Source organism: Xyrauchen texanus, chromosome 2, assembly GCF_025860055.1.
Source record: "Xyrauchen texanus isolate HMW12.3.18 chromosome 2, RBS_HiC_50CHRs, whole genome shotgun sequence".
Lineage (NCBI taxonomy): Eukaryota > Metazoa > Chordata > Actinopteri > Cypriniformes > Catostomidae > Xyrauchen > Xyrauchen texanus.
The window spans coordinates 21,138,390-21,165,034 of NC_068277.1; the positions used below are offsets into that span (position 1 = coordinate 21,138,390).

The window sequence follows — 26,645 nt, forward strand, 5'->3', positions numbered from 1 at the left end:
AATGTTTCTTTGGACACTCTAAAGTTCTCCACCCATGAGTGTTTGTGAAACCAGGAACAATCACATCCCACCACTCAGAAGCTCAGTTAAAGACCCAAACAGATGGTCTGTGGCGGCCACTTACAAAGAATATGTATTTCAATGCATGATATTGGGAGCTAAGTTCATTCTATGCTTTGCGACAGTAGTACGTATAGCGATTGAGACCCTAAACACATTGCTATAAGCTAGATGGTAGGTTAGCTTACCCTCGTACGTCATCTTTGAGCAAACACAGTGATGTGCTCCTCTGCGCTTTGGTGTATGATTTCCCAAACTCCTCTGTTTTTTTAGCTGTATTTTGTCTTGCTGCCGTCAGCCTCTTTTCAAACAAAGTTTGTAGTCTTGCTGTGCAAAACAGCAAAGAATCAAGAACACCATTCCTTCAAAATCCTCCATTGCTCCTTTGTTGTGTGTTTGTGTCACCTTTAGGATGATCTCACGTCGTAGAGGCGGTGCACCTATGGCAAAGAGCCTATAATCCCACCCACGTTGAGGCAGTGCTAAACTGCAGTGGAAAAGCAAGCTCAGAAAAGTAAAGCAAGCAGAGTTGAGTGCAGTTGAACAGTAACGTGCAGTGAAAAAGTGCCATAAAACACACAGGCACACAGTAAAAACAAAACATTTCCAAATACTATTCCATTTTTTGGGTGTGGTATCCCTGTAGAGGGAGAAGATTTTGGACAATGTCCCCAGAAAAATAAAAACCTGATAAAACTGTCCTGGGAATATTCCAGCAAAAAAAAAGGGAATTACTAACTTTATTTTATATTTAAATATTTTTAAAAAAATTAGGGAAAGGGTTAGTTTATAGTAATTATAATCAGGTAATATTAAGAACAAGTGTGAATAGGAAGTCCCCACAGCAGCATGTAATGTGCGCGCGCATATGTGTGTTTGTGTGTGCGTATGTGTGTGTGTGTGTGTGTGTGTGTGTGTGTGTGTTTGCTTATATGTGAGTATGTTCACTCCTGTCATCTCTCAGTCCCTGTGAAGGAACAGTCATGCACACCTCTTCTCTTTGTTCTCCCCAAAAATATCCCTCTGCCCAATATCCTCTCTCTATCTTTATGCACACACACACCATCAACAGGTGCCTGCCAGGGCTGCCGCAAAGTCTAAAAACGTTCCTTTATCCCTCCCATAATTATCTGGCCCCCTACCAATCACAGACCTGCATTCTACAAATCAGAACACCCTCCAAATCAGGGAGGAGAAAAATTATGTGCTGACCATGTCAGAGTTTGGTGGGCAGATTGAGACTGCACCAAACCAAAGGCACTGTTACCGGTACTGGAATTTACTGTGCTGTGTGTATGTGTTAGAGAGAGGATAGAGACCTAGTGCTGAAAAATGCGAGTTAGTGTACATGTATATGAAAGTTTGTAAAGGTGTGTATTTGTACATGATTCCTGTGGTGAAAGCTTGTGTTTGGTGAAGGGGCCAAAGTGTGGAAGTAGGGAAGAAGATTGTGGTCAAAATGAAGATTCTGCTTTGGTTCCTGTGGAGCTGCCAGTTTCTAATTCACACAGGTAATCCAGCTATTTGTGTAATGTGCTAGTTGTGTGTCCGTATCCTATTGTTATCACAATATCTGTTGAAAGAAAGTACTTGTGCTGGCATTAATAGCAATAGTAAAAATATAATAATACATTTTATTTGCAAAGCACCTTTCAAATTATAGGGTCAGATTTACAAATATTTAAAAACAAGGAGAATGATAATTCTTCTCTAGAAAATTCACTGAAGAAACAATTTTGGCTCACATGTCATGCTCTTCAGGACTCATATCTCAGTCCTTTGCATCGTAAGTACAATGCTCTGTCAGGTGAGAATTGTACTCTATCAATTTGATAATGCTTGAACAAGCTTGTAAATGTAGTATGCACAAGTACAACAAACTTTAAAATGTATCGCCTGACAAGTCATTTGCAATAGTAAAAGTTTAGATGTTTTAAGATAGCATTGTGCTAGGGTGAAAAGTAAGTATTTATGAACTATCAATCTTTTGCCCTTTTACCCAAGATTTGTGTGAAAGTAAATTAAATGCATTGTAGGCAGTAGTTTATTTCACCAGGAATCTGCAGTGATATGTAAAAATAATTTTGCCAAACTGTAAGTAACAGGATTCTATGAGACCAGGTTCCGAACTTAATACAATGACAAAAGAGACTTTAATATATCCGTGTATAAGCAAACTTAAAAAGAAACACAGATGCTGTTTAAAAATGAGTTTAGTTTATATTTTCACAAAGAAACTAATGTGGTTTGCATTTCAGTGAACACTCGGGTTTATCTGAATACATGTGGTCACAGAAAATAACAGGTGTGTACTTGTCAGTTATGTGTTTTCATGAACTGTGAGGGACTGCAGCTCTTGATGATACAATGCATACAATGTTCACAACGGCACAGCATAACTGACCTTGTAAAAAGGAGACAAAGAAAGGAGCCTTAAGGCTAATGACTTCGCCACATGATGGTTAAGCCTTAATGGTTGACCCATTCTTAAAAAAACTCTTTCAGCTTTTATGACTGCAAGTGACAAGAGAGAGAGAGAGAGAGAGACATGTCTGTGATGGAGTTATTTTTATTAAGAGAGAAAAGGAGTTAATGACCTGCTAAAAGTAGTTTGGGGATAAATTTGCCCTCAGAAGTTAGCTAAATCTGACAAAACCTCCCCTTGGGGAGATTTGGGGGGCATCCATGTTGGGGACATAAATAAAGCAAATAGCGTTTTTAATAGATTTAAAGTGGCAAACGTTTTCTTGCACAGTTAAAGTTAGTCTGTATTTAATAAATATAATAAGTTTTAATAAAAAAAAATTGTTGTAATTTATGGTATGTCCTGATTTGGATAGCAAAGAAAGTACATATTGTAATGAATGTTCCAAGACCCTGACATCGACTTTATCCCCCATCAGGTATCTTTGGATCAGTTGTGTTCATGCGACGAACAACCGTATAAGTCCAAAAAAATAATAATAATATATTCAGAGTCCAAATTAAAAAAAGAATTATTATTCAAAATTTGAAAATATGGACTTATATGGTTCTTCGTCTCAAGCCCTCAATTCAATTGTGTTTACCATTTTACCATCATAAAACCATTTATTTGCGGTAAGTCTTGGCATCCGCTCATTTTATTGCCTCCTGCATTGCATGCCAATTGTTTACTATAGCTTCTTGCATCAGCAGTGAGGGAATTAAATGTGATTAATGTAAGGAATTAGTCAGACATGCATCCGAACTTTAGTCGATGTAAGTGAGAAAGAGAAGCCAGTAGATACTGTTTTGCATGTGGGTAGAACAGCAAGCAACACATACACGCTTTTGTTCCGGCTGTAGAGCGCCCCCCCCGGCAGGGTGTTTGTATGACATCTCAGCGGCATTCTCGCTCAGCAAAGCAACACCACTCTCCTGTTCCTGTTAGGGTTTCCAATCGATTCTCCACTTAGTAATGCACCAACTGAGTATCATGTTGAAAGTGCCCTTATTATAGGAGATTCTATTGTAAGGAATGTGGAAATAGAGACTCCAGCCACTATTGTTAAATGCATTTCGGGGGCTTGGCCGTCTGACATCAGATCAAATTTACAAGTGCTGGCTAATCCTAAATGTAGATATTCTAAAATTGTTATTCATGTCAGCAATAATAATGTCTGGCTTCGCCAGTCGGAAATCACTTGAAATAATGTTAAAGATGTGTGTGAACAATGTCAGACACTGTAATAGGCTCCGGCCCCTCCCGGCTCATCATGGAAATTAGGTTTATAGTAGATTAGTGTCACTGAATGGCTGGATGTCTGCGTGGTGTCCAGAGAACAGCATAGGATTTATAGACAATTGGAAGAGTTTTTGGGGTAGACCAGATCTGCTAAAGAGAGATGCACTCCATACCTCCAGGGAAGGTGATGCTCTCCTCATTAGTAATTTGGTTCATAGTCTTAATAGTGATAGTATTTGACTAACAGGGGCCCAGGTCAGGAAGCAGAAAAACTGGATGATCCAAACCTCTGCTAGCTACCTTGAGACATCACACAGGTCACATAAACTACACACATAGAGACTGTATTATCCAGATATCACATTAAGATAGTGTCTGTTCCCCGAACTACCAAACACAAACACTTCACTAAATCATTTAGGAAAAAAAAATGGAACATATACATCATATGAAGTTAGGGCTACTAGACATTAGATCTCTTTCAACCAAAGTACTAATTGTATTCTTCCAATTATGTGTGTGAACTTGCAAAACTTCATTGGTATTCATCGTTATGACAAGATCTGTTCAACTGAAACCTGGCTTAAACCAGATGAATATATTAGTTTAAATTAATCCCCCAGGTTATTGTTATAAACATGAGCCTCATCTGAAGGGTCGAGGAGGAGATGTTGCTACGATTTACAGTGAAGTTTTTGGTGTTATTCACAGGACAGGATATAAGTTTAAGTCTTTTGAACTAATAATGCTTAATCTGACACCATCAGATACAAATAAAAAATCTCTGCTGTCTTTTGCCCTTGCTACACTATCACTCGAGCTGTATTCTGATTTCCATGGTGAATTTGCACATTTTCTATCAGATTTAGAAGGATAGAGTTTCTATTGTTGGTGACTTCAACATTCACATAGATAACGAAAATGACACATTGGGATTAGCATTTATCGATATTCTAAACTCTCTTGGAGTCAGGCAAAATGTGACAGGACAACCTCATCGCCATAACAAATGCTAGATATAATTCTGTCATTTGGAGTTGATGTTGATACTATAGAAATTATGCAGCAGAGCGATGACATCTCAGATTACCTTGTCTCTTGTATGCTGCGATTGGCTAATCTTACTCAATCTACACCATGTTATCGTACAGGTAAAACTATTCTTTCGGCCACTAAAGATAACTTCCCTATTAATCTCCCAGATTTATCTCAAACACTTGTGATGAGGAGGAGGGCGTGGCCGAGCCATGAAGCCACACCCGGTGCTGAATCATATTAATCAGCTGGGAGGGGGATAGGGACAAGCCAGAGATGCCAGAGAGGGAGAGAGATAGAGACGCATATGTCTGTATGTGTGTGTCTGTTTCATTGTAATGTTTATATTATGTTTGAGTTCAGATTGTTATTAAAGTTTTACATTGACTGTTCAGCTGGTTCCAGCTTCCTTGACCAATTTAAGAACCTCATTACACTGGTGCCGAAATCTGGGAAGGAGGAGGGATGCGCTGTCATAGAGTCCACACCGCTGCCATCTGCCAGGGGATGGAGGAGTCGCTGCCGTCCGCCAGGAGACAGAGGAACCACTGCCATCCACCAGGAAATGGAGGAGCTGTTGCCGACCACCAAGGGAGGAGCAGCTGTTGTCCACCAGGGTGTGGAGGAGTGGCAGAGGACCAGGCGACAGCGTGTCCGGGGACCGGCGAGCCAATTTTTCTCTCTCACTTTCTCCACTCTCTCTGTCTCTCTCTCTCTTTCTCTCTTTCCCTCTCCCCCTTGCTCTTTCCCTCTCCCCTTTCCCACCCCTCATCTCTCCCATGTTCCAAAGTGGCAGTGAAGACCTGCCGGCAGAAGGACGGCCGGAAGTATGTCAAGCCGGAGGTTTTCGCCTGAATCGGGTGGTGGAGGAGTGTGACGAAGAGGAGGGTGTGGCCAGGCCGTGAGGATGCACGCCCGCCACTGAATCTTCCTAATCAGCCGGGAGGGATATAAGAATGAGCCAGAAATGCCAGTGAGAGAGAGAGAGAGAGAGAGAGAGAGAGAGAGAGAAGAGAGAGATGCACGTGTCTCTGTGTGTGCGTCTATGTTTCGTTGAAGTGTTTATGTTATGTTCATAATTATGAGTTCAGTTTGTTATTAAAGTTTTATGTTGACTGTTCAGATGGTTCCCGCCTCCTCCTTGCCCATCTTTAGAACTTCACCACAATAATCAGTAAGCCCAAAAGTCTAGAAGAACTTGATAGTGTTGCCCCCCTTCCTTGGTTAGGAATAAAGCCGCGACTGAAACTTCTGTCACAGCACAATAGTAATGACTTCATGAATTTCTTTACTGATAAAATTTTAATCATCGGAAATTAAATTGGAATTATGCAATTGTTTGTCACAGTACCTCAGAAAACAGTGTCTCATAATTGTCTTCATAAGGAACTTCAATCCTTTGCTGTCATAATTGCATCTTCCTTGGGCAGAAGCCCCTCTGACCCAGTCACCATGCTCACAGAGCCTCCTCCCCTTTGGGTAGGACCTACCATGGTACTTCTCAACATGACATACTTCCGACTGGACCATGTGATGTATCTCCATTTGAAATACCCCCCACCCCCCCCTTCATATGCCACTGCCTGAACCTTGGACATTGGATAGACCTTGCTGAAATGACCTGTCGGTTGAACTGCGATGCACCTCACTGATCTCTGTCTGCATCACCTTGGTCTAATGATGGACTACACTGGAATGATGGAATACATCGACTATCAATTAATTCATCAGCCAACTAACAAAGGACAATGCGTCTATGTGAACTTCTGAAGTTAATCCAGGATGAACTTCACAGACATCAGTAATTAATCTTACAGTTCATACAAAATCTTTGTTTAAACACTTATTTAGTTTAATAATTTTAAACCATGTCTTACACTACACATAAATAACTAATATTGACCTTATTGGCCCCCACAGTGAACCTGATTTCTCTCCATTAACCAACATCTTATGGAGTTTTGTGTTCTTGCCACAGTTGCCTTCGGCTTGCTCACTGGTGTTCTAAATACAATTATTATTTAATTATTTATTTTTATACACAATTTACAATCATATTTTATCAAACTACTCAATGATGACTCTAAGACTTTATAGATATTACAGTTTCATTTTCTGTTAATGCACAATTTTCTGTAAAGCTGCTTTGAAACGATGTGTGTTGTGAAAAGTGCTATACAAATAAAAATTACTTGACTTGACCAGTTCTTGTGATATTACTGATTGCATGTTGCGGTGGCAGCCTCAGAGACACGTGTTCCAAGAAGTATTCATTTTCACTTTATCAATGATGAACGTAATTTGGCGGTTGAATTTTTTCCTGTACAATTACATTTTTACTTCACCAATTATTAGGTTCATGGTTCGGGTTTGGCAAATAACATATGGTTAATAAAATATGCATTCCTGCTGACTTTATTACATCATTTACAATTAAAAACTTGCTTTACAACTTGCTTTTGGCATAACTCATTTCACATTCACATTTCACCAGAAACTGGAGCTCACACATGCCCATTCGTTCAACAACACTTCCAGCTTCGGCCAATGGGAGTAGTTATTAATATTTCAGTAAGCATAGGACAATTTCAACTTAAGAATTTTTGACTTAGTTTTGTCGAATTGACATGCAGATCATTCTGCATTTTTCCAAATTGCTAAAAATGTCCTAACAAATACAAATATTTTTGCGGTAAACAATGATGCCAGACTTAGATTTAGGTGTAGGGGTAGGTTATGGTAAATATGATTATTTTATTAATTGAAAACCATTAAATCTATGTGAGGTCCTTACTAATATAGCTTCAAACATCAATGTGTTTTTGTATTCAGGTGCATCAGAGGGTGAACGGATGCTCCTGGAGGATTTGTTTCAGGATTACAACTTGAAGGTGCGGCCAGCACGTATCTGGAATGAGAGAGTGATGGTCAGAGTGGGAATGACTTTAGTACAACTCATCAGCTTGGTATGACACATGTAAAACACATGCACACCCTTACTATGCAGAATTACATACTGATTCTCTCTTTATTATTATCTTATTCCAAAGTATTTCTTTCTTTCCCTCTGTCTCATCTCTGACATGGTTTGTGTTCGGTGATATTCACAGCACTCTGTTGGGGATCAGTCGCACAGCTGCCTTTCTTGCATACACTGGGCCATGCAGCTGACGTTTCAGCAACATTTCCCTAACATTAGAGAAACATAGCACTCAATCCCCCATCAGCAAGCATTTTACAGCCATGAGGCTTCGAGCCATGCATAGAACATTAGATTTCTTATGGAAGAACTGACTGTGACAGTATGTCATGTTCGACATGTGTTAGCGTTGCGCTAATGTCACTTTCTCCTCTCTCACAGGATGAGAAGAAAGAAGAAATGACAACCAATGTGTTCATGAATATGGTAAGAGGCAGATCATCTCATACCACCTAACTGCTGTTTATTTTCCGCTTAACTGACTTGTCACTTTTTATAAATGTGTGTTATTTCTGTCTTTTCATCTCTTGTGTTTTCTTCTGATGTAAAGTGAATTAGTGTGCTCATAGATCTCATTAAAATGATGCTGTGTGTGTGTTAGTTGGTTTTTGTGGTTTACAAGGAATTTTATTTTAGGTTACACACTAGTATTTACCAGGGTATTATGCTATAAATGTGGCTTATAGGGACACCCCAAGTGTCCCTGTAATTCAAACGGCTTTAAAAACATACTAAACAATGTTTTTTTTTAAATTTTAAAATGCCAAAAGATTTCTATTAGGGTCAGGTTTAGGTGTATGGGTAGGGTTAGGGCATAGGATATTGTAACAATTCTCTGGATTTCTTGTGAAGGAGGAACCGGGAGCCGGGTAACAGTCTACGTGAGTCTTTTATTAGATGCACTTTCAATTTTACACACAAATAATGCTTTACACAGTCAGTAACACACACAGGAACACACAATGCTTTGTGCGTCTCTCTCTCCCCTCCGGCAGTCTGGACAGCTGTTATGTATGATTTAGCACAGGTGTCAATCCTTACCATTCTACCTCTCCTGGCCTCGCTCGCCAAAGATGTCGCTTGTCCACCCCACATCACCACATACCCTGTAGAGCCATCCGGCCTGTCACTTACACCCCCCTCCCCCATTTGTAGAGATGAAATCCACCACAGCCATCTGCGCCCCAGCCTGTGGCCCACCTCGAACTTAAAATGCTAGAGAGCAAGATACCAACCTTCATGTGATGGAGCCACTGGAGTGGGGCGTGGTCTGAGCAGAGGTTGAAAGCATGTCCCAACAGATAGTTCCGGAGGGTGAGGACTGCCCACTTGATGGCCAAACACTCCTTCTCTATTGTGATGTTCTTAGTCTCCCTCAGTGAGAGTTTGTGACTAATATACAGCACAGGGCACTCTTCCCCTCCACCATCTGGGCCAGTACCACTCCCATCCCCATGGAGGATTCATCCATCTGCAAGAAAGGGAGAGAAAAGTCAGGAGAGTGCAATACGGCATGCCGCAAAGTGTAGCTTTCACCTGTGTGAACACCTGCTGACACGGCTCTGTCCACAGGACCAAATCTGGTGCCCCCTTTTTAGTAAGATCAGTCACCTGCCCATGACCCAAATGGAACCAGATACCATACTTTCACCCACCCAATTTCACACTTCTTTGTGTTTGCGTGAGTCTCGCTCATCTCAATGACCTCAGGAAAGCCCTCAAAATCTGAAGGTGCCATTGCCAAACATTGCTGTAAATAATGATATCATCCAGATAAGCAGTGTGCGGTCTGAGGATTTGGTCCATGAGCCGCTGAAACGTAGCAGGGGCCCTGAAGAAACTGAACCATTCCTTGGCACTTGGCGAGTAATTTAGAGCTCGATGTGGGGAGCAATACAAGGAATTTATCTCCTGGTGTAAATTCTCATAGCTGAGTACCCCTATTATAGAGCTGCCTTTGACATTTTTGAGACTGGAGAAAATTCTCCTGTGTTAATTGCCCCAATTTGTGGAGTTACAGTATGCTCTCAGGTCAAAAACGTATTGAATTTTGTTTTTGATGTTTGAAGGTCCGTAGGACATGGAGTGTGCCACACGGTCGATGTCCGTACAGTAATTCAAATGAGGTGAACCCTGTGGAGGCTTGCCGGACCTTTCGTACTGCAATTAATGGGGGCTCGATCTATTTGTTCCAATTTCGAGCGTCTTTTTGCACAAACGTACAAATCATATTCTTCTGATTAAATTGCTCAACCAAGCCATCCATTTGGGGGAAGTAAATGCTAGTCTAAATCAATTTAATCCCCAATAATTTGTACAGTTTGCATAGAGTACACTACATAAATATAGTGCCTTGATCAGTGAGGATTTCTTTCTGAATCTCCACTTGGGAGATTATTCTGAAGAGTGCTTCCCCAACAATTCATGCTGAGATGTTGCGAGAGGCATTACGCGTTACGTAGTCCACCTGAACCAACAAAAAGTGATGCCTGTATACTGTCTCCTCTTATGGCTTGACGAGGTCCATGCCAATTCTTTTAAAGGGGACCTTGATCATCCCTGCGAATGCCAGGCCAATAGAAACGGCCATCTGCCAGTTTAGTGTTTTTTCCTGCCATAAGTGACCAGCATAGGATTATAATGAGCCATCTGGAATACAATTTCCAGACGGCACTTCAGTACTAACAATTGAGTTGTATATTCTTTTGTCTGAGTGTCCTGCATCACTCGATACAACCGATCCTTAATAATCGAAAAATACGTGTATGACAGTGCACTGTCTGGCCGGAGCGTTGACCATCAATTACTTTCACTTGGACTCTTCAATTTTGTCTCACATCACATCAGCTCCAGAGGGAAATCCCCTGCAGGGAATCCTCTAAGGGCATTCCTTGTGTCATCCTGAAGTTGAGCTGATGTAGATGTCCCAGGCACCGCCTCCCCAGCCAGCGAATCGACAACCACACACGCCAATAGACTTTGTTGTGGATGGGAGAGGTGGGGACTAACAGCAGCCTCAACACTATGCTTTTTTCCCCAAAAAGTAATAATGACTGTCACTAAAGGGTAATTTGAACATCCCCCTGAACACATCTTACCTTCGCCCTTCATATCCAGCCTGTATCCAAAGCAACGGATTGAACCGAGCTTTGGTGAATGGATGTTTGATTGCAACCTGAATCCACCAAGAAGTACTCACAGGTATCCAGTACAGTCCTGCTTAATCGGGGTGTCCTCTGGAGTGTCAGGGATCTGGATCAATGTCTCCACCTCCTTTGCAGGGTATCAGTCCTGGAAATGCCCAAGTTCCCTGCAGCTCCAGCAGACTGGCCCAGTCTTCATGCCGCACCTGTGGCAGCGGAATCACCAGCCTGTGAGGGAGAGCAGAGAAGGTTTGTGAAAACTGGCGAGTTGAATGGCCCACAGGAACTGGGAAACCAGTTTTGGGAAATTAATTCCTAGTTCCGGAGAACAGGAATTGGATGAGGGGAATGAGAGGGGTTTTCTTAAGATCTTTGTACACTAGGAGGTTGGAAGCAGGTAGTAGGTGGGTCATGAATTGGGATGAGGTGGGCCATCCACTGAGGTGGGCCATCCACCGAGTACTGGGCCAGTTCCATGCTCCTGCCGTCCACTCAAAGAGCTCAAGGAACGCCTCCAGGTCATCTTGAGGTCCCATATTCGTCAGCATGATGTGCGGAACGGCCGTGGGTGGGTCTGGGGTCACTTCTGAAGACCCTTCCTGGTGTACCAAGCTCTGTCGGTCCTCCACTTGAGCCTGGAAGATCAACTGGAACCGCTGCTCCTGTTCCATATGCAGCTCAAGCAGAGAGTGACGTTGGGCTTGGTGGATGCCGGCGAGGGTGTTGAATACTTCGGCCAGCGGCGAGGACTCCATGACAGTGTTTTCTTCCTTCAAATTCCCAGATTCAGCACCACTGTTACAATTCTCTGGCTTTCTTATGAAGGAGGAAGTGGGAGCTGTGTTACAGTCCATTTGAGTCTTTTATAAAACACACTTAAAATTTTACACACACACACATATAATGCTTTTCAGCAGTCGGTAACACATACAGGAACACACAATGCTTTGTGAGTCTCTCTCTTTCTCCACTCCGGTGGTCTGGACTGCTCTTTTGTCCCTCTCATATCCTCATATTCCAACATATCCTACCTCTTCTTTAATACATTACATCACCTGCACATAACTGTATATATTTATATATGTGTGTGTGTGTGTGTGTGTGTGAGTGTGTATTTATCACTTTGTGGGGACCAAATGTCCCCATAAGGATAGTAAAACCCGAAATGTTTGACCTTGTGGGGACATTTTGTCGGTCCCCATGAGGAAAACAGCTTATAAATCATACTAAATTATGTTTTTTGAAAATGTAAAAATGCAGAAAGTTTTCTGTGAGGGTTAGGTTTAGGGGTTGGGTTAGGTTTAGGGGATAGAATATAAAGTTTGTACAGTATAAAAACCATTATGTCTATGGAAAGTCCCCATAAAACATGGAAACACAACATGTGTGTGTGTGTGTGTGTGTGTGTGTGTGTGTGTGTGTGTGTGTGTGTGTGTGCGTGTGTGTGTGTGTGTGTGTGTGTGTGTTTCTCTCTCTCTCTCTCTACAAGGCATGGACTGACTACAGGTTATCTTGGAATCCTGCAGACTATGACAACATTAATGTTGTGCGAATTCCTCTCACAAAAGTGTGGCGTCCAGACATCTACCTAATCAACAAGTAAGAACTTCACTTTAAAAATAAAAACATACTATATATGAATAATAATGATCCTCGCTTCGACGTGAGTCATTATTCCAACATGGGCCAAACAAGATCGCACTGAAGAACAGAAAATCTGACTCGATGGTGTGAATCGAGTGCCTTTATGGAGCCCATGACTTTATAGGGCCGTCACTTAAGCGGCATCAGCCAATACATTTGCGTGATTGTATAAGGGCTTCAGACCACGTGACACTCATGTGATTTCACAGCTTGAGTTCCTACGAAAGGGAACTCATTTTACCTTTTCAAAACTGTAGAAGAAAAAAGAATATTGTGTGTGTGTGTGTGTGTGTGTGTGTGTGTGTGTGTGTGTGTGTGTGTGTGTGTGTGTAGATGACAGATGACTGGCAGTACATGGACCGGCTTTTCCTCTGGCTCTTTGTTATCATCACTACATTGGGCACACTGGCCATGTTTCTGGATGCCAGTTTCAACTACACTCCTGACCAGCCTTTCCCCTAAACAGAACCCCAAAACAATAACCACACAGCAACTGTACATGCAACCCACATTAGGGTGGTTTTCCACAAACACCTTTTGAGAGGAAAACCCCTTTTGGTGTGCAAAACCACTTTTGAGAGGAAAGTCTGCATTTTGTGGGAATGTGCAAAAAACTTTCAAATTTCAAAATCCAAAAACTCTTTTTTATATATATATATATATATATATATATATATATATATATATATATATATATATATATATATTGTTATTATTATTATTATTTTGAAGGTCTTGACAAAGTCATAACATTTGGTTCCAGTACCGGAAACTATTAAGTATGTCTAACACATCCAATAGGAGGGTTAAAGGGTGTCTGGAGGATATCCAGATGGTTCCACCCATGTGGAATCTGAGGAACACCAAAGGGGGCTTGAGTATTTTAATAATTGCTAACACTTTACAATAAGGTTCCATTGGTTAACAGAAGTTAAAGCATTAGGTATCATGAACTAACAATGAACAATACATTTTTCACAGCATTTATTATCCTAATTTATTTCAAGTGAGTTATTAAAAACAATTGTATAAATCTTATTGATTTTTTTGTTTGTTATGTTAGGGTCCTAAAATACCTAAAATGCAAAGAACACATAGTTCAAGACATGTTCTTTTTCTGTTACCCAGTAATGATGGTCAGTTTGATGTTGCCCTGCTTGTGAACGTACTAGTGAACAGTGATGGCACCGTCTCTTGGTATCCACCGGCTATCTACCGCAGCAGCTGTTCCTTAGAGGTACATATATGAACTTGTTAGCCAGAATATTCCTTTAACACAATTTACTGTTAGTATTTTACTGATTAAATTAAATTAAAATATATTGCAGGACTTTCTGCATTTAGGGTCACAGTGGCATCAAAATATTATCTGCAAATTCTTTTCAATTCTGTTTGAAGCTGAAAACCCATATTACAATTTTTATTTAACTAGCATGAATATATACACTAACTGAGCACTTTATTTGAAACACTATGGTGTTTTTTGCTATTGTAGCCCTTTCACTTCAAGGTGTTATGCGACGTGTTATGCATTCTGAGATGCTATTCTGATCACTACAATTGTACAGAGTGGTTATTACTGAGATCATAGCCCTTCTGTCAGCTCAAACCAGTCTGGTCATTCTCTGTTGACCCCTCTCATTAACAAGGTGTTTCCGTCCGCAGAACTCCACGCTCACTGGAGGTTTTTGTTTTTGGCACCACTGAGTAAACTCTGAAGATTATTGTGTGTGAAAATCCCAACAGATCAGCAGTAAAAGAAATACTCAAACCAGTTATTCTGGCACCAACCATCATGCCATGGTTGAAACCACTGAGATCACATTGTTTCCCCATTCTGATGGATGATGTGAACATGAACTGAAGCTCCTGACCTGTGTCTGCATGATGTTATGCATTGCACTGCTGCCAAACAATTGGCTGATAAGATAAGTGCATGAATAAGTAGGTGTACAGGTCTTCCTAATAAAGTATCCAGTGAGTGTATGTGGTCAATGCTAACGTATACTTTATCGGCATCCGAAATTACGTACTATTCAAGTATGTGCTGCATTTGATGAAAAACGTACTTCTCAGCCATAAAAAGGTATGCAGGTGAGTATCATGAATAAATTCCAGCATATAGGATAGTGCAGGATTCGAACACCCTACTCCATTGGCATACAGTTTTTTGCATACAATATAGAAGGGAAGCATGCATATTCGAATGCAGCTACTCTCTCATAGGTGGCGTACTTCCCATTCGACTGGCAGAACTGCACAATGGTGTTTCACTCTTACACGTATGATTCCTCAGAAGTGGACCTTCAATATGGTCTGGATGAAGATGGCAATGAGCTTCATGAGATTGTAATCGATGAGAATGCTTTCACTGGTTAGTGTATTCGTCTTAAAAAAGTTATATTTTGTTAACAACTGTTATTCAGCTTCAATAAAAACTTTAGCACAAACCATTTTCAATGTGGACAGACTATACTTTAGCATAATGTCGCTGATCACCAGTTGTTGTTTTTTTTTACACATTATGCAATTACATCTGTATGGTCAACAAACAAGCTGTATTCAGCTGTATGTACCTATATCAAAGCAATCAAATGAAACACACACACAAAGACACATACACACACACTATCTCTTTCCTTCCACGTATCTCTTTTTCTCTCACTAGTCCTCTCTCTTCTTCTCTAAGAGAATGGTGAGTGGCAAATTTGTCACAAACCCTCCAGAAAGAACATCCAGGATGACCTGTATGAGGACATCACCTTCTACCTGATCATAGAGAGGAAGCCTCTGTTCTACATAATAAACATCATCATCCCCTGCATCCTCACCAGTGTGCTGGCCATATTCGTTTTTTATCTGCCACCTGGTGCATGTGAGCATCTTCATTTAGAGTCCAGTCCAACAGAATTGAAGATCAATGTGATCACTGTTTAGAGCAGAGTTTGCAGTGTCTGGTTGTCAGACTTTTTTCATCAATTTGTTTATTATGTTTCCAGGAGTGCTGGTTATTCATGTTTTTGAGACATTACTGACATTACAGCTGATTTTCTGTAAAGCTGAATAAATCATTCTTATTCAAAGTAACGTCCAGCATCATCCAATCACTGCTAAACATGTTAAAATAAAAGCTAGCATTATAAAATTCTCAATTTATGTACAGATTACCATTGTTCCATGTCTGCTAAACATGTTGAGTGGTCCAAACATAATTTGTAGCCTGAAACTGAACTTTTTGTTGGATTGTAGGATTGAATGCACTTAGCTGCATAGAAAGCTATTGGATGCTCCCTTGCATACTATTTAATGAATGACTTAATGTCCAGTGTGCTTTCTGTCTGAAAAACCTCTGAAAGCAAAATATTTCAGCTTTTGGATGAACGCCTTTATTCTCGTTGTAAAAATGCACAGTAAATACAGTATATAGGAATGCATTTACTAATGTTAATGAAAATAATTGTATTGCAAAGACATATCAAAATATAATATATTTAAATAAACATAAAATAATTATATTAAAATTAAGCTAAAAAACAAAAAAACTGGTTTCAATGAAAAGAAATGTTAGATTTTTCTTACCGGTGTTACATTTGTTGCCGCTGCATCCATAGGAGCTGTTCAAGGAAATTGACGGCATGCTGTCAAATGACAGTCTAGAGTCTTGTTAACAGTATTCAGTCCGTTTATATTCATTTAAATTATTAATTGCGTAATGCGAAGCCAAAATACAACTTCCACACATGTGGACAAGGGGTCGCACAAGTTTAATAAAATCCAGAAATTGCTGACTGTCATCATCTGTCTTGTCATTATAGTTCTTCAGAGACTTTTTTCTTCTCTACCAGGTGAGAAGATGACTCTGTCCATCTCAGTCCTCATCACTCTCACTGTTTTCATGCTGTTGTTGGCTGATAAAGTTCCAGAGACATCTCTTGGGATTCCTATTATCGTTAACTACGTAATGTTCACCATGATTTTGGTGATGTTCTCAGTCATCCTTAGCGTGGTCGTGCTGAACTTCCACCACAGGACTCAACGCACACACCACATGCCCCTATGGGTGCGAAAGGTGAGCCTTTACCAGATTCATGAAGATTTTGATTGAAAGGGCAGCTGTATACTCACATTATCAATCCTATTTATCACTCTTTTGAATTAGTAAATGTGAGCATATCAAAATTCTGCAGGTTTTCATTAACTTCCTCCCTCGGTACTTGGGTGTGCTAAGGCCTCAGTCTGAGGAACCAATGGAGGAAGAGGCAAAGGAAAATGTTCCTCTAGGTGGTTTGGGCCAAAGCCTCAGACCTGGAGGTGAATATTTCATCCGAAAGATCAACCCAGAACTGGTTATGCCATGGAGAGGAATGTAAGTGCAAAAAAATTGCTTATTACAATATCTAGACCCAGGTCTTGTATATAATAACTGTTCTCTTAACATTTAAAGATTATTTGTGATCTGAAAAACAAACATGTTAACAAGCTGTTTATGCTGGTTAGTTCCAGTTTGGTGCTAGTCAAGCTGGTGGACCATCATAGTTGCTCACCAGCTAAAAAAAAAAACAGCATGCCCTGTCAGATGAACTCATTGTCCATTGGAGGATTGCTGGTTAAGCTACTTAAGAATCCCAGCATCCCGTACTGGGGACAAGCATCCAAAACAGTGCATTATATGCTGGTCTTTTATACAGGGAATGACACATTGTGATTTTAAGGTGTACTTGTGGTTTGTACAATTTGTTATGTAGGATTAAGTCTCAAATTTGTTTTGTTTAGAGTGAACGGTCATCTTGCTTGAATTATGTACATTTGCATTTGCTAAGGAAAAGAGGAAGTCGAGGATCTACAGTAAAGGCCAGATCACATTTGTTGAGTCATGGAGAAAAAGGCTTGTCAGTTCTTCAGCGCTAAATGGAGGACTAAAAGTTCACCTTTACACCTATAAATCTTACTTTTGCTTAGATCTAATTGATAACTGCCAAGGCTACGAGAGCCCACCTACTAAAAGATACAGAGAAATTAAAAAGTATTTGTTGTTCCTAGAGGCCCTGAACAGAGTTATTAGGGCCATTAGTGTTGACTGTGTTAGCGTTCACCCACTGACAGATATATCACGCGCACCAGTTGCCTTGTTTGTTTGTTTTTTGTTTTTGGAAGGGAGGCTAATGGCTTCCTTCAGTTAACAGGCAACTATATTTACTGAGATATTAATCCTGGCCTGTCATCCTGAAGAGACAGTAGTTTATGGAGTTTATGTACTATTTTAAGACTTCTTGTTTGACTGTAAATTTTCCGTACAAATCCATTCAAGATGCCCTGTTAGCACAGCTGTTCTAATTGGTCCCTCTCTCACTCAAGCACAAACACACATAGGTGCCAAATCAATATGATGTAGTGTAATGTGCCTGTACCATAATCTGCTGGGGTGGGCAATATTGCTCATCTTTAAACAACTATCATAAACACGGATCAGGGTTGTGGGATTGTGAAAATCTCTGTGCCGGCTGCTCCTCCTCTCAATCCAATGGCATTTTATTTCAACCCAGTTAAGCCCAGTCACCCTCCAAAGTCGCCAGGGCCTAAGCCCTTGTTGAGTTCGGGCATTAGAGTGTAATGCACACAAGATCAGCAGGGAGGGCCAGGGGTAGATGGGATACATGGATGGATGGAAGAAGGGGTTTTCTCTGAGAACATGTGTGACTGTGTGCATTCCACTCTGCTTGAGTGTACATTATGTGTGTAGAAGAGACAAAGTAATTAAAGGAATATTTCATACAAATTCTGACAGAATTTACCCTCATGTCATTCCAACCCTATATGGCTTTCTCTCTTTAATGCAATTTTATTAAATCATGCATCCTATTCCATGTCTTCTGAAGACATACCATTTTGTTGAGAAGCAACCTGAAATATAAGTAATTTCTTTATGAAAACCTTGGAGTCCGTTGCTTGAGAGAAGGTCGATAACAATGGCAGGCATGCAAGTCTCATGCAAGTCTTTTTTAGAGCCAAAAACAATCCAAGTTCTCACATGATAACACAAGCCACTTTGAATATTCTTTCATAGCATTCATGAATGTGCAACAGACGTCAGAATATTTCCACTGAGAAATGGCTTACATTTCTTGTGTTCTTCAGAATGTTCATGAATGGGTCTACCTAGAATATCATGTATGGGTGTGTGTTTATATATCAGGTGTGTGTATGTACCACATGCATTTGAGGTCATACACCATGTGTGTTTGGAATAAATATGTGTGTGTTTATTCATTTTGAGTCCCAGTCTATATCTGTATACATCTCATTGACTGTGAGTGTCATGTGCCGAACGGTCGGTGGTCTCTTTATAATCCCTGTTGGAAAAAACTCACCCTTGAGAGAATGGGAATGTGAGAGAGGACAGGTCAGTCCCAGACAGAGCACAGTTCTCATTCATTCTGCACTGTATGACAGACTCATTCCCACTATAGCACACAGCAACACAATACTGACCTATACAATGCTCAACCACTACTGTACAATACAGCATACGACACTTAATTTCCACACAATTCTATATATTGCTCAAAGATGTGGTATACTACAGTCAGTGTTAACAGTAAATTACTAAAAATGTTAATCCACTATAAATGACTAATTACTTCTATAATATTGTAATCAGATTATTTAGTTTATTACTTAATCTGAAAAGTAATTACATTACTAATACTTTTTTGCTCAACATAGTTAAAATAATGTCTATACAGTAGTTCCTCCTTGTTCATTGTTCACTCAGCACAACACATTTCTCCTTTAAAAAGTATTAATGTGCACACGTCCTTCAGCTGTCACAGAAATGCAAACAGACATACATATGAACATGATTTAAATTCTTCAAATTCTACATAAATTCTACTGATTTCTGAAATGTGTAACTCAAGTAATGTACTTAAAAGTAATTACCTTAATTGAAAGTCAATAACTGTAATCTGATTTCTAGAAATGGAGTTTCATAAACAAGGTCTGGGAGGAGCAAGTTAATTTAATCCGACCAATCACACTGCCAGAGTAAGCATATATAAACAGCTGCTAAGTGGGATCGAGTCTTTTCGGCATCCCTCCTCCTCCCCATCTCCACATATCTATTTCATCAATAACTAATCGAAATCCAGGGGGCATTAGCATTCAATTCTCAAACCTCGAGCCCTTCACCCAGGACAGTGAGCCAAAGATGTTTGCGCTACCCTAAATGCAGGATTACATTAACTTGTGAAATACTGAATTTAAATATAATGTGTAAAGCTACTTTTTGACTAACTTAAATTACTTAAAATAAAAAATAATAGGGATTAGAGCAGGGTAAAAATATAGATTTTCAGATTAATGCAATCTTGATTTGTTTTGATATCAATACTTAAAATCCCCAAATCAATCTTTTAATATGCAAAAATAAGCACTGAGATCCTTTCACTGAATGTTGAGTGTAAAGGTTTGGTTCTGATTAATTTGTGTCCAAAAATGAAAACCATACAATTAACAGAATTAGTCTGTTCAAATTGTGTCTCATGATTTTTAAATATTTTGATCTCAAGTTTCATGCTTTAATAAATTATAGGTTTTGTAACAAATGTTAATGGATACCCAAAACTAAAAATGTTATTATTATTTTTTTAAACCAGATAGTGAAGGACAAGCAGTCAGCAATTGCCCAGCATACAGATCATGTGAACTCCTTCAGTACTATTTAAAATGCATCCCAGGTTGACATCTCATGAAGTTGGTTGAGTGAATGCCCAGAGATGTGTGCAGAGCTCTAATATAGGCAAAGGTTGGCTACTTTGAACAAGGTCAAATATAAGATTTGTTCTGGATTGTTTAATATGTTTTGGTCATTAAATAATTCTGCCATTTCCAGTGTTATATCATAGTTAACTACTAAATCTGGAAAATAGCAATAGTAAAGATTAAACAGCTGTGTCCAAACGTTTGACTGGTAGTGTAGGTATGTTGTTATAGCAACAGTGGGGTAAGCGGCAGTGATGTCCTGCTCAGAAGAACAACTGCCAGCTGGTCATTCTAAGTGAGGAGTGCAGTTCATGATGAAGACAAGGACATACAGCTCTTTAACCGCATATACAGTATGCAGAGTCCTGCACAAACAATGTGCTTGTGAATGAAAAGTATGTTAGTACATGTATGAAACTTTGTTTGGGGTTAATCATTCTTTTATTTGTGTGTGTGTGTGTGTGTGTGTGTGTGTGTGTGTGTGTGTGTGTGTGTGTGTGTGTGTGTGTGTGTGTGTGTGTGTGTGTGTGTGTGTGTGTGTGTGTGTGTGTTTCAGTCACAATGAGAGCACTGTGAAGTTGCAGAGATTTTCAAACAGTGACAACTATTGTCTGATTCTGCCTTCAACTCTCAAATCTGCCATTGTTGCCATTACTTACATAGCTGAACAACTGAAGAAACAGGATGTGGATGATACTGTAAGTCCTTGGACATACACGCATGTTTTTCTATCATGGTGGACACTGCCTACTAACATCTATTGTTTGTTTGTTTGTTTTATACTGATTTAACAGTGCAATATGTAATATATTTACTGTATTAAGCACAATTATCATAATATGTTATAACTTAGAAAAACAATAAAAACATTGCAAACGTATACATTAGCTGATCTCCTCGCTTGACATTGTCAGTTTGCTCGTTCCTGTTGCGTGTCCTCAACCTGGCAACCCGTGTGAGCTTCGAATCTGTGGAGGACGGGGTGGGGGAGACAACTCTCTCCAATATTTAGAATTTGGACTGCAGTACCCATTGTAAACGCTTGATGTCAGTGTTACATATTGCTCCTTTAATGAATTCCCTAACCTTAGGCCCACCCTTTAACCAAACCTCACAAAAACCTTATTGCATTTTTGCATTTTTATTCAGACAATATGTATTATATAAAACACACATGATCTCCTACCCCACACTTCTGTCTCTCCCCTATCCTCATGATTATTCATAAATTGACAATACTCTTCCTCCTGTGTCAGTGAAACAAACATGTTCTTGTGTGTGTGTGTGTGTGTGTGTGTGTGTGTGTGTGTGTGTGTGTGTGTGTGTGTGTGTGTGTGTGTGTGTGTGTGTGTGTGTGTGTGTGTGTGGATGACAGATGACTGGCAGTACATTGCAGTGGTTTTGGACCGGCTTTTCCTCTGGCTCTTTGTTATCATCACTACATTGGGCACACTGGCCATGTTTCTGGATGCCAGTTTCAACTACACTCCTGACCAGCCTTTCCCCTAAACAGAACCCCAAAACAATAACCACACAGCAACTGTACATGCAACCCACATTAGGGTGGTTTTCCACATGAACGCATTAAACTGTGGGACTGTAGTTTGTGTAATTTGACTCAAGAGGGCAGCAGAGAATTATACATGTATTTTCTACAGTCTGTTCTCTTCTTTCTTTGTTTCTTTCTTTGATATAAATTTAAACTAATTCTTTCATGATATTGTGTTATTCTCAACATTTTGTCAGGTTTAAGATATGTCATTCTTCTTGTCATATAAAATAAGATTATTTTAACTGGGTTTTTTTATATACATATTTGTCCCTTATTACCTATTTACTATATTATATATTATACATACTGTGTAAGCGATAAGCCATGGCTAGGTTCTTTACACAGTATAGCTTTTTTCCTCCATCAAGCCAGAGGTAATTAAATAAAGAGAGCATGTATTCATTGCCTTTTCTTCTAAATCTCTCTGATTTGTCATTTATTAATTATATGACAACTTTGTTTAATTTTTTTAGTTCTCTGTTTTCCTGAACAATTCCAAAATATAATCGCTTGCATTGAATAAATACTTGAACAAGGCTTTCATTCACATTTCTCCGCTAAACTTTTCTGAACAACATATGATCATCTTACAGCTGTACTAGGGTATCTTTAAAGAAAAAATTTAAGTAGTCCACAGCAAGTACATGCCCTGATGTTTTGCACATAACTGTTAATCAGAAGGTCGCTGGTTCGATCCCCACAGCCACCACCATTGTGTACTTGAGTAAGACACTTAACTCCAGGTTGCTTCGGGGGATTTTCCCTGTAATAAATGCACTGTAAGTTGCTTTGGATAACAGCGTCTTCCAAATGCATAAATGTAAATGTATGCAGTAATCTAGTTAATTCCCTGCATGCTAACATTTAAGTCAGGTCCAATCACAGTATGAAATTGGTGTTTAATTAGTTGAGTATATTTCATAGAAACTATGCTCATTATGAATTCTTAATGTCTGGGATGAAACTAATAGTTGCTACTATGTACATTAATTCTGTAATTAAACTAGTAATCCTATTTGCTCTCCTTGTGAGCAACATGTGTCTGTCTGCCAGCAGTCATTTGCTAGATCATTCCTGGATCTGACTCGTCATTAAGCTATTAGTATATGAAGTCTGACAAGTATGTTATAACTCTATGCTTAGCCAGCTTGTAGCTATTCTAAAAGGATGGCCAAGCATCACATTACCCATATAGATTTTGGCACACCTTATATTTAACAAAAAAGACCAAAAAAAATATAGACAAAAATATATATATATTAATGTTGACTGAATTTAGGTTGTCAGTAGATCTGTCAAAATGAATGTGTTAACGTGTGCTATTCCTTTAAAATGTTTAATGAGGAATTTTTCTTATTAATGTATTTACCAATTTCCACATTAGATTCTGACATTTTATTCAGCTCCATCTGAGTGCTGAACACTGGCTGGAATAAAGCGGAACCATTGTGCTGTCTCTAGGGACATTACACTGATGCACACACCACAAACACACACACACACACACACACACTCAACAATGATTTCATGTCAATGATCAAGAGATGCAGAAAAGACCTCTTGGGGCATCTACATGCTGGAGTTTATAAATTCATAGATTTCAACAGGTTAAGAAAGATGGTGAGGGTTTGCGATAGTGATGCTCCATCATGCGACCTAAAGATTTGATTCAACGCACTCTGATGTAGGCATACATTGCTGCATGAGAATCTCAGAAAGACAGGATTAGCTGCGCTGTGAAATCTAAAAAGAAAAAAACCATGGAGGACAACTCATACATGTGGCGTATTCATTCCCTCTCCTTTATTATGTTTCTCTGCAAGGCTACAAAGGCTTATTGTACAGGGAGAGCCTGGAGAAGTGTTCCAGTGTTGACTGGTACATTGTAAAAAATAAAGTTATATTTTAGATAGCCATCTCTATCTTAGCCACTGGATTGCTGCTTGTTTTCAAACTGAACTGCCTGTTCCCTCTGGTACATGCCTTCCAAACAGACCTTTCACATTCCCTTTAATAAACCATTCCATCTAAGCTTTCCCTTGTGTGTATGCATCCTTAACCGTCAATAATTTGTACAAAACAAACCAAGATGGGACTTGCAATAAGCGCCATTCACACAACCCGCTGGAGTGAAGCATCAGCATTTCCCTGGCGTCAGGCTTCCCTCTAATACTGGACAATCCGGATGAAGTATCATTACATAGACAGTGTCAGCCAGGGCTGGACTGGGAAGAGAAATCATCCCAGGATTTTACATGGCAACTGGCCCAACTGTTGAGCTGGGGGGTGGGGGGTGTTCGCTGTCCTATTCTGCATATCGCGGTGCCGTTTTGCGGTCCGTTCTGCATAACGCAGCGGCTCATTGTTCCTCATCATGGCCCATTCGGCAAATTTCGCGGATGAACCACCGGCCAGCTCGGTTCTCCCGATGGACATTCCGCCCCTGATCAGCCCAAAAGTGCATCGGCCCACCGAGAAAATGCCGGTATGCCAGATTACCAGTCCAGCCCTGGTGTCAGCGCTAAAACCAAAACAAGACATTCTCTGCAAGCGCTTTTCATGTGAAGTTCAAAGTGGCAAATCATGTAAATGCAGCTTCACAATTGTTGTAGCAAAGTGGATAGACACTATTAATATTTTGGAGGATGAGGTTTAAGAGATATAATGCCCAATGATAACATAAACTTCAAGGACTTGATGTTTTAATTAGTTAACCTACCACTTAGACATTGTGAAACATTTAATGTTACTTGAATTGGTGTTATTTTAGTGCTATACTATCTTTACATTGTGGAAAGCTTTGTTTGGAAAATGTTAATAAATCATTATTGTTACATATTATTTTCTTTTCTATGAAGAAACTAAAGGCATTTTGACAGGAAATATAGAGAGTCAAATCTATATACTATATTTAATGTAGATACAGCACCGGATCCCTCGGTTCAACACACCCACGTTCCGCCCAGAGAATGCCGCATATGTGGTCATCAAGTGCTGTGATCAGACTTTATAACAAACATCATAGGATGGAGCTTAACAACAAGTCAACACAGCAGAAATAATTAAACATTTCAGGGAGTACAGTGGGAAAAGCACAAAAACTAAAAATGATAAACGTTTATCCACAGCAATGAAAAAATCAACTGTCCTTCATGTTTGCAGAAATGTGCTTGCCTCATATATTGGGCAACCCCAAAATGTTTTATGTAAGATGGAAACCCTACTATTACAGCACAATTCCGCTGCAGGTTGCGATAGCAATTTAAGGAAACAAACACAGCAACAGCTCTGCAATACCTGGGGAAAAAAGCAAAGCAATGGAGAATAAAATTGTGAAGTCTTCTTCGGATGCCATGTTTTGTACACAAGTGTCATGGGGAAATTACATTGCTGTGGAGAACGCTGCTTACTGACAGAGCTGCATGTATACAGGAGTAAAGAGTATGCCACCTATACAGAGTTTGTAAACAGGACCGCCGCTTTCTATAAAGAAGCCTCTTTCTGGTGTCCATTTAAACATAGTCATGTACAGACAGGGAGAACACAAGGGCATTAAATAGGCAAGAACTAGGTAACAAGACATTTCTGGAATAAGGGTGATGCCATGAACAAAGACTCAACTAGAACAATACATAAGAACTTAAAAATAAAAATCACACCTCTAGACACCCTGCTGGTACGTTACCGGTAGTGGCACAACCCCTAATTATTTGCTTCTACCATTAATTAGCACAGCATTGCATTAGACTGCATTTCTAGTGGTTCTTTGCATCAACTTATCCAGTACTGTTGTAGTTTATGGGTGCTGTATTCTTATTGAAGTTTTGTCTTCTTTAAAGTACTTAGCAACCCACTGAAGTTAACATTGACCTCAAGGACAGGAGTTTTCTCAAACTGAAAGTGATATTTTTCCCATGAAAAATGAATCAGGCAATTCAATCAGATATTATAATTTGTTTCTTTGGCTTTGTTAGGCTAAATTATTTTCTTTGTTCTTTTCAGTTGCATGTATTTAAACAGGGAGGAAATACTAATAGTTTAGCCTAGCTGTCTACCTACCTGACTGTGAAGGTGCGTACAGTAAGAAGAGAAAGAAATAATGAAATGAGAAAACCTCATTAGCCGAGTCACCGCTTTTGAGAGGAAACCAGAGGCCTGTGTGTTTTATTGCTAACGGTTCAGTGGGTTTCTAAAGAGGCTCACACCAGTTTAATCACTGTTTTTTCACACTGTCTGTAAACTTCAAAAAGCACTGGAGCCATCTAGAAGAAAAGCCATGAAGGGGGCTTCTGTTCCTCTTTGGGCTGATTTAGCACCCTCTTCCCCCTCTACTGAGTGTTGTCCGTTTACTGGAACTAGGTGGGGACAGAAGCTTCGAAAAAACGTCAAAGTTTCTTTTGTGTATCAAAGCTATTTTGGCCCAGTGCTTGGGAACTGGCCAATAGGGTGACAGATAAATCACGTTACCAGGGGTGATCAGGAAAGTGTGTGTTAATTTCAAGATGATCCTGATGCAAAGACGAGTCTCCTCTTCTCAAACTGTTATGTTCCCTTACCTACACATTTTCTCTTCACTTCTACTGCCTCAATACACAGACAATTAAAAGCTCTTATGAGGAATGCTCTGCTCAGTGACTGGGAATGATAGCCCTGACATCCAAGCAAAGTCAGTACATTCTGCAGTGAAAGATGAAAGACAGAAAAACAGAGAAAATTAAGTGGGGAAAATGGAAAACATCTTAAATGTTTTTAATTACCTTTTAA

At 39.7% G+C, this 26,645-nt stretch overlaps 1 protein-coding gene across 1 annotated transcript; it reads left to right on the forward strand.

Moving 5' to 3' along the window:
• Window positions 1-1,311: 1,311 nt before the first annotated feature.
• On the forward strand, window positions 1,312-22,364 carry LOC127656800 (acetylcholine receptor subunit beta-like). The gene is made up of 11 exons (XM_052145262.1): window positions 1,312-1,571; window positions 7,634-7,767; window positions 8,163-8,207; window positions 12,414-12,523; window positions 13,697-13,805; window positions 14,795-14,942; window positions 15,258-15,443; window positions 16,414-16,637; window positions 16,756-16,934; window positions 20,886-21,026; window positions 21,697-22,364. Exons 1-11 carry the CDS (start codon window positions 1,520-1,522, stop codon window positions 21,836-21,838), a joined length of 1,470 nt encoding a protein of 489 aa, XP_052001222.1. The 5' UTR covers window positions 1,312-1,519; the 3' UTR covers window positions 21,839-22,364.
• The last annotated feature ends 4,281 nt before the right edge of the window (window positions 22,365-26,645 follow it).

What these genes read in the sequence shown, in the direction of transcription:
- LOC127656800 (XM_052145262.1), top strand. Translation starts at nt 1,520, where the DNA reads ATGAAGATTCTGCTTTGGTTCCTGTGGAGCTGCCAGTTTCTAATTCAC. An exon ending in TAGTACAACTCATCAGCTTG is followed by an intron (nt 7,768 to 8,162) that starts GTATGACACATG and finishes CCTCTCTCACAG; the next exon opens with GATGAGAAGAAAGAAGAAAT. An exon ending in GTTATGCCATGGAGAGGAAT is followed by an intron (nt 16,935 to 20,885) that starts GTAAGTGCAAAA and finishes TGTGTGTTTCAG; the next exon opens with TCACAATGAGAGCACTGTGA.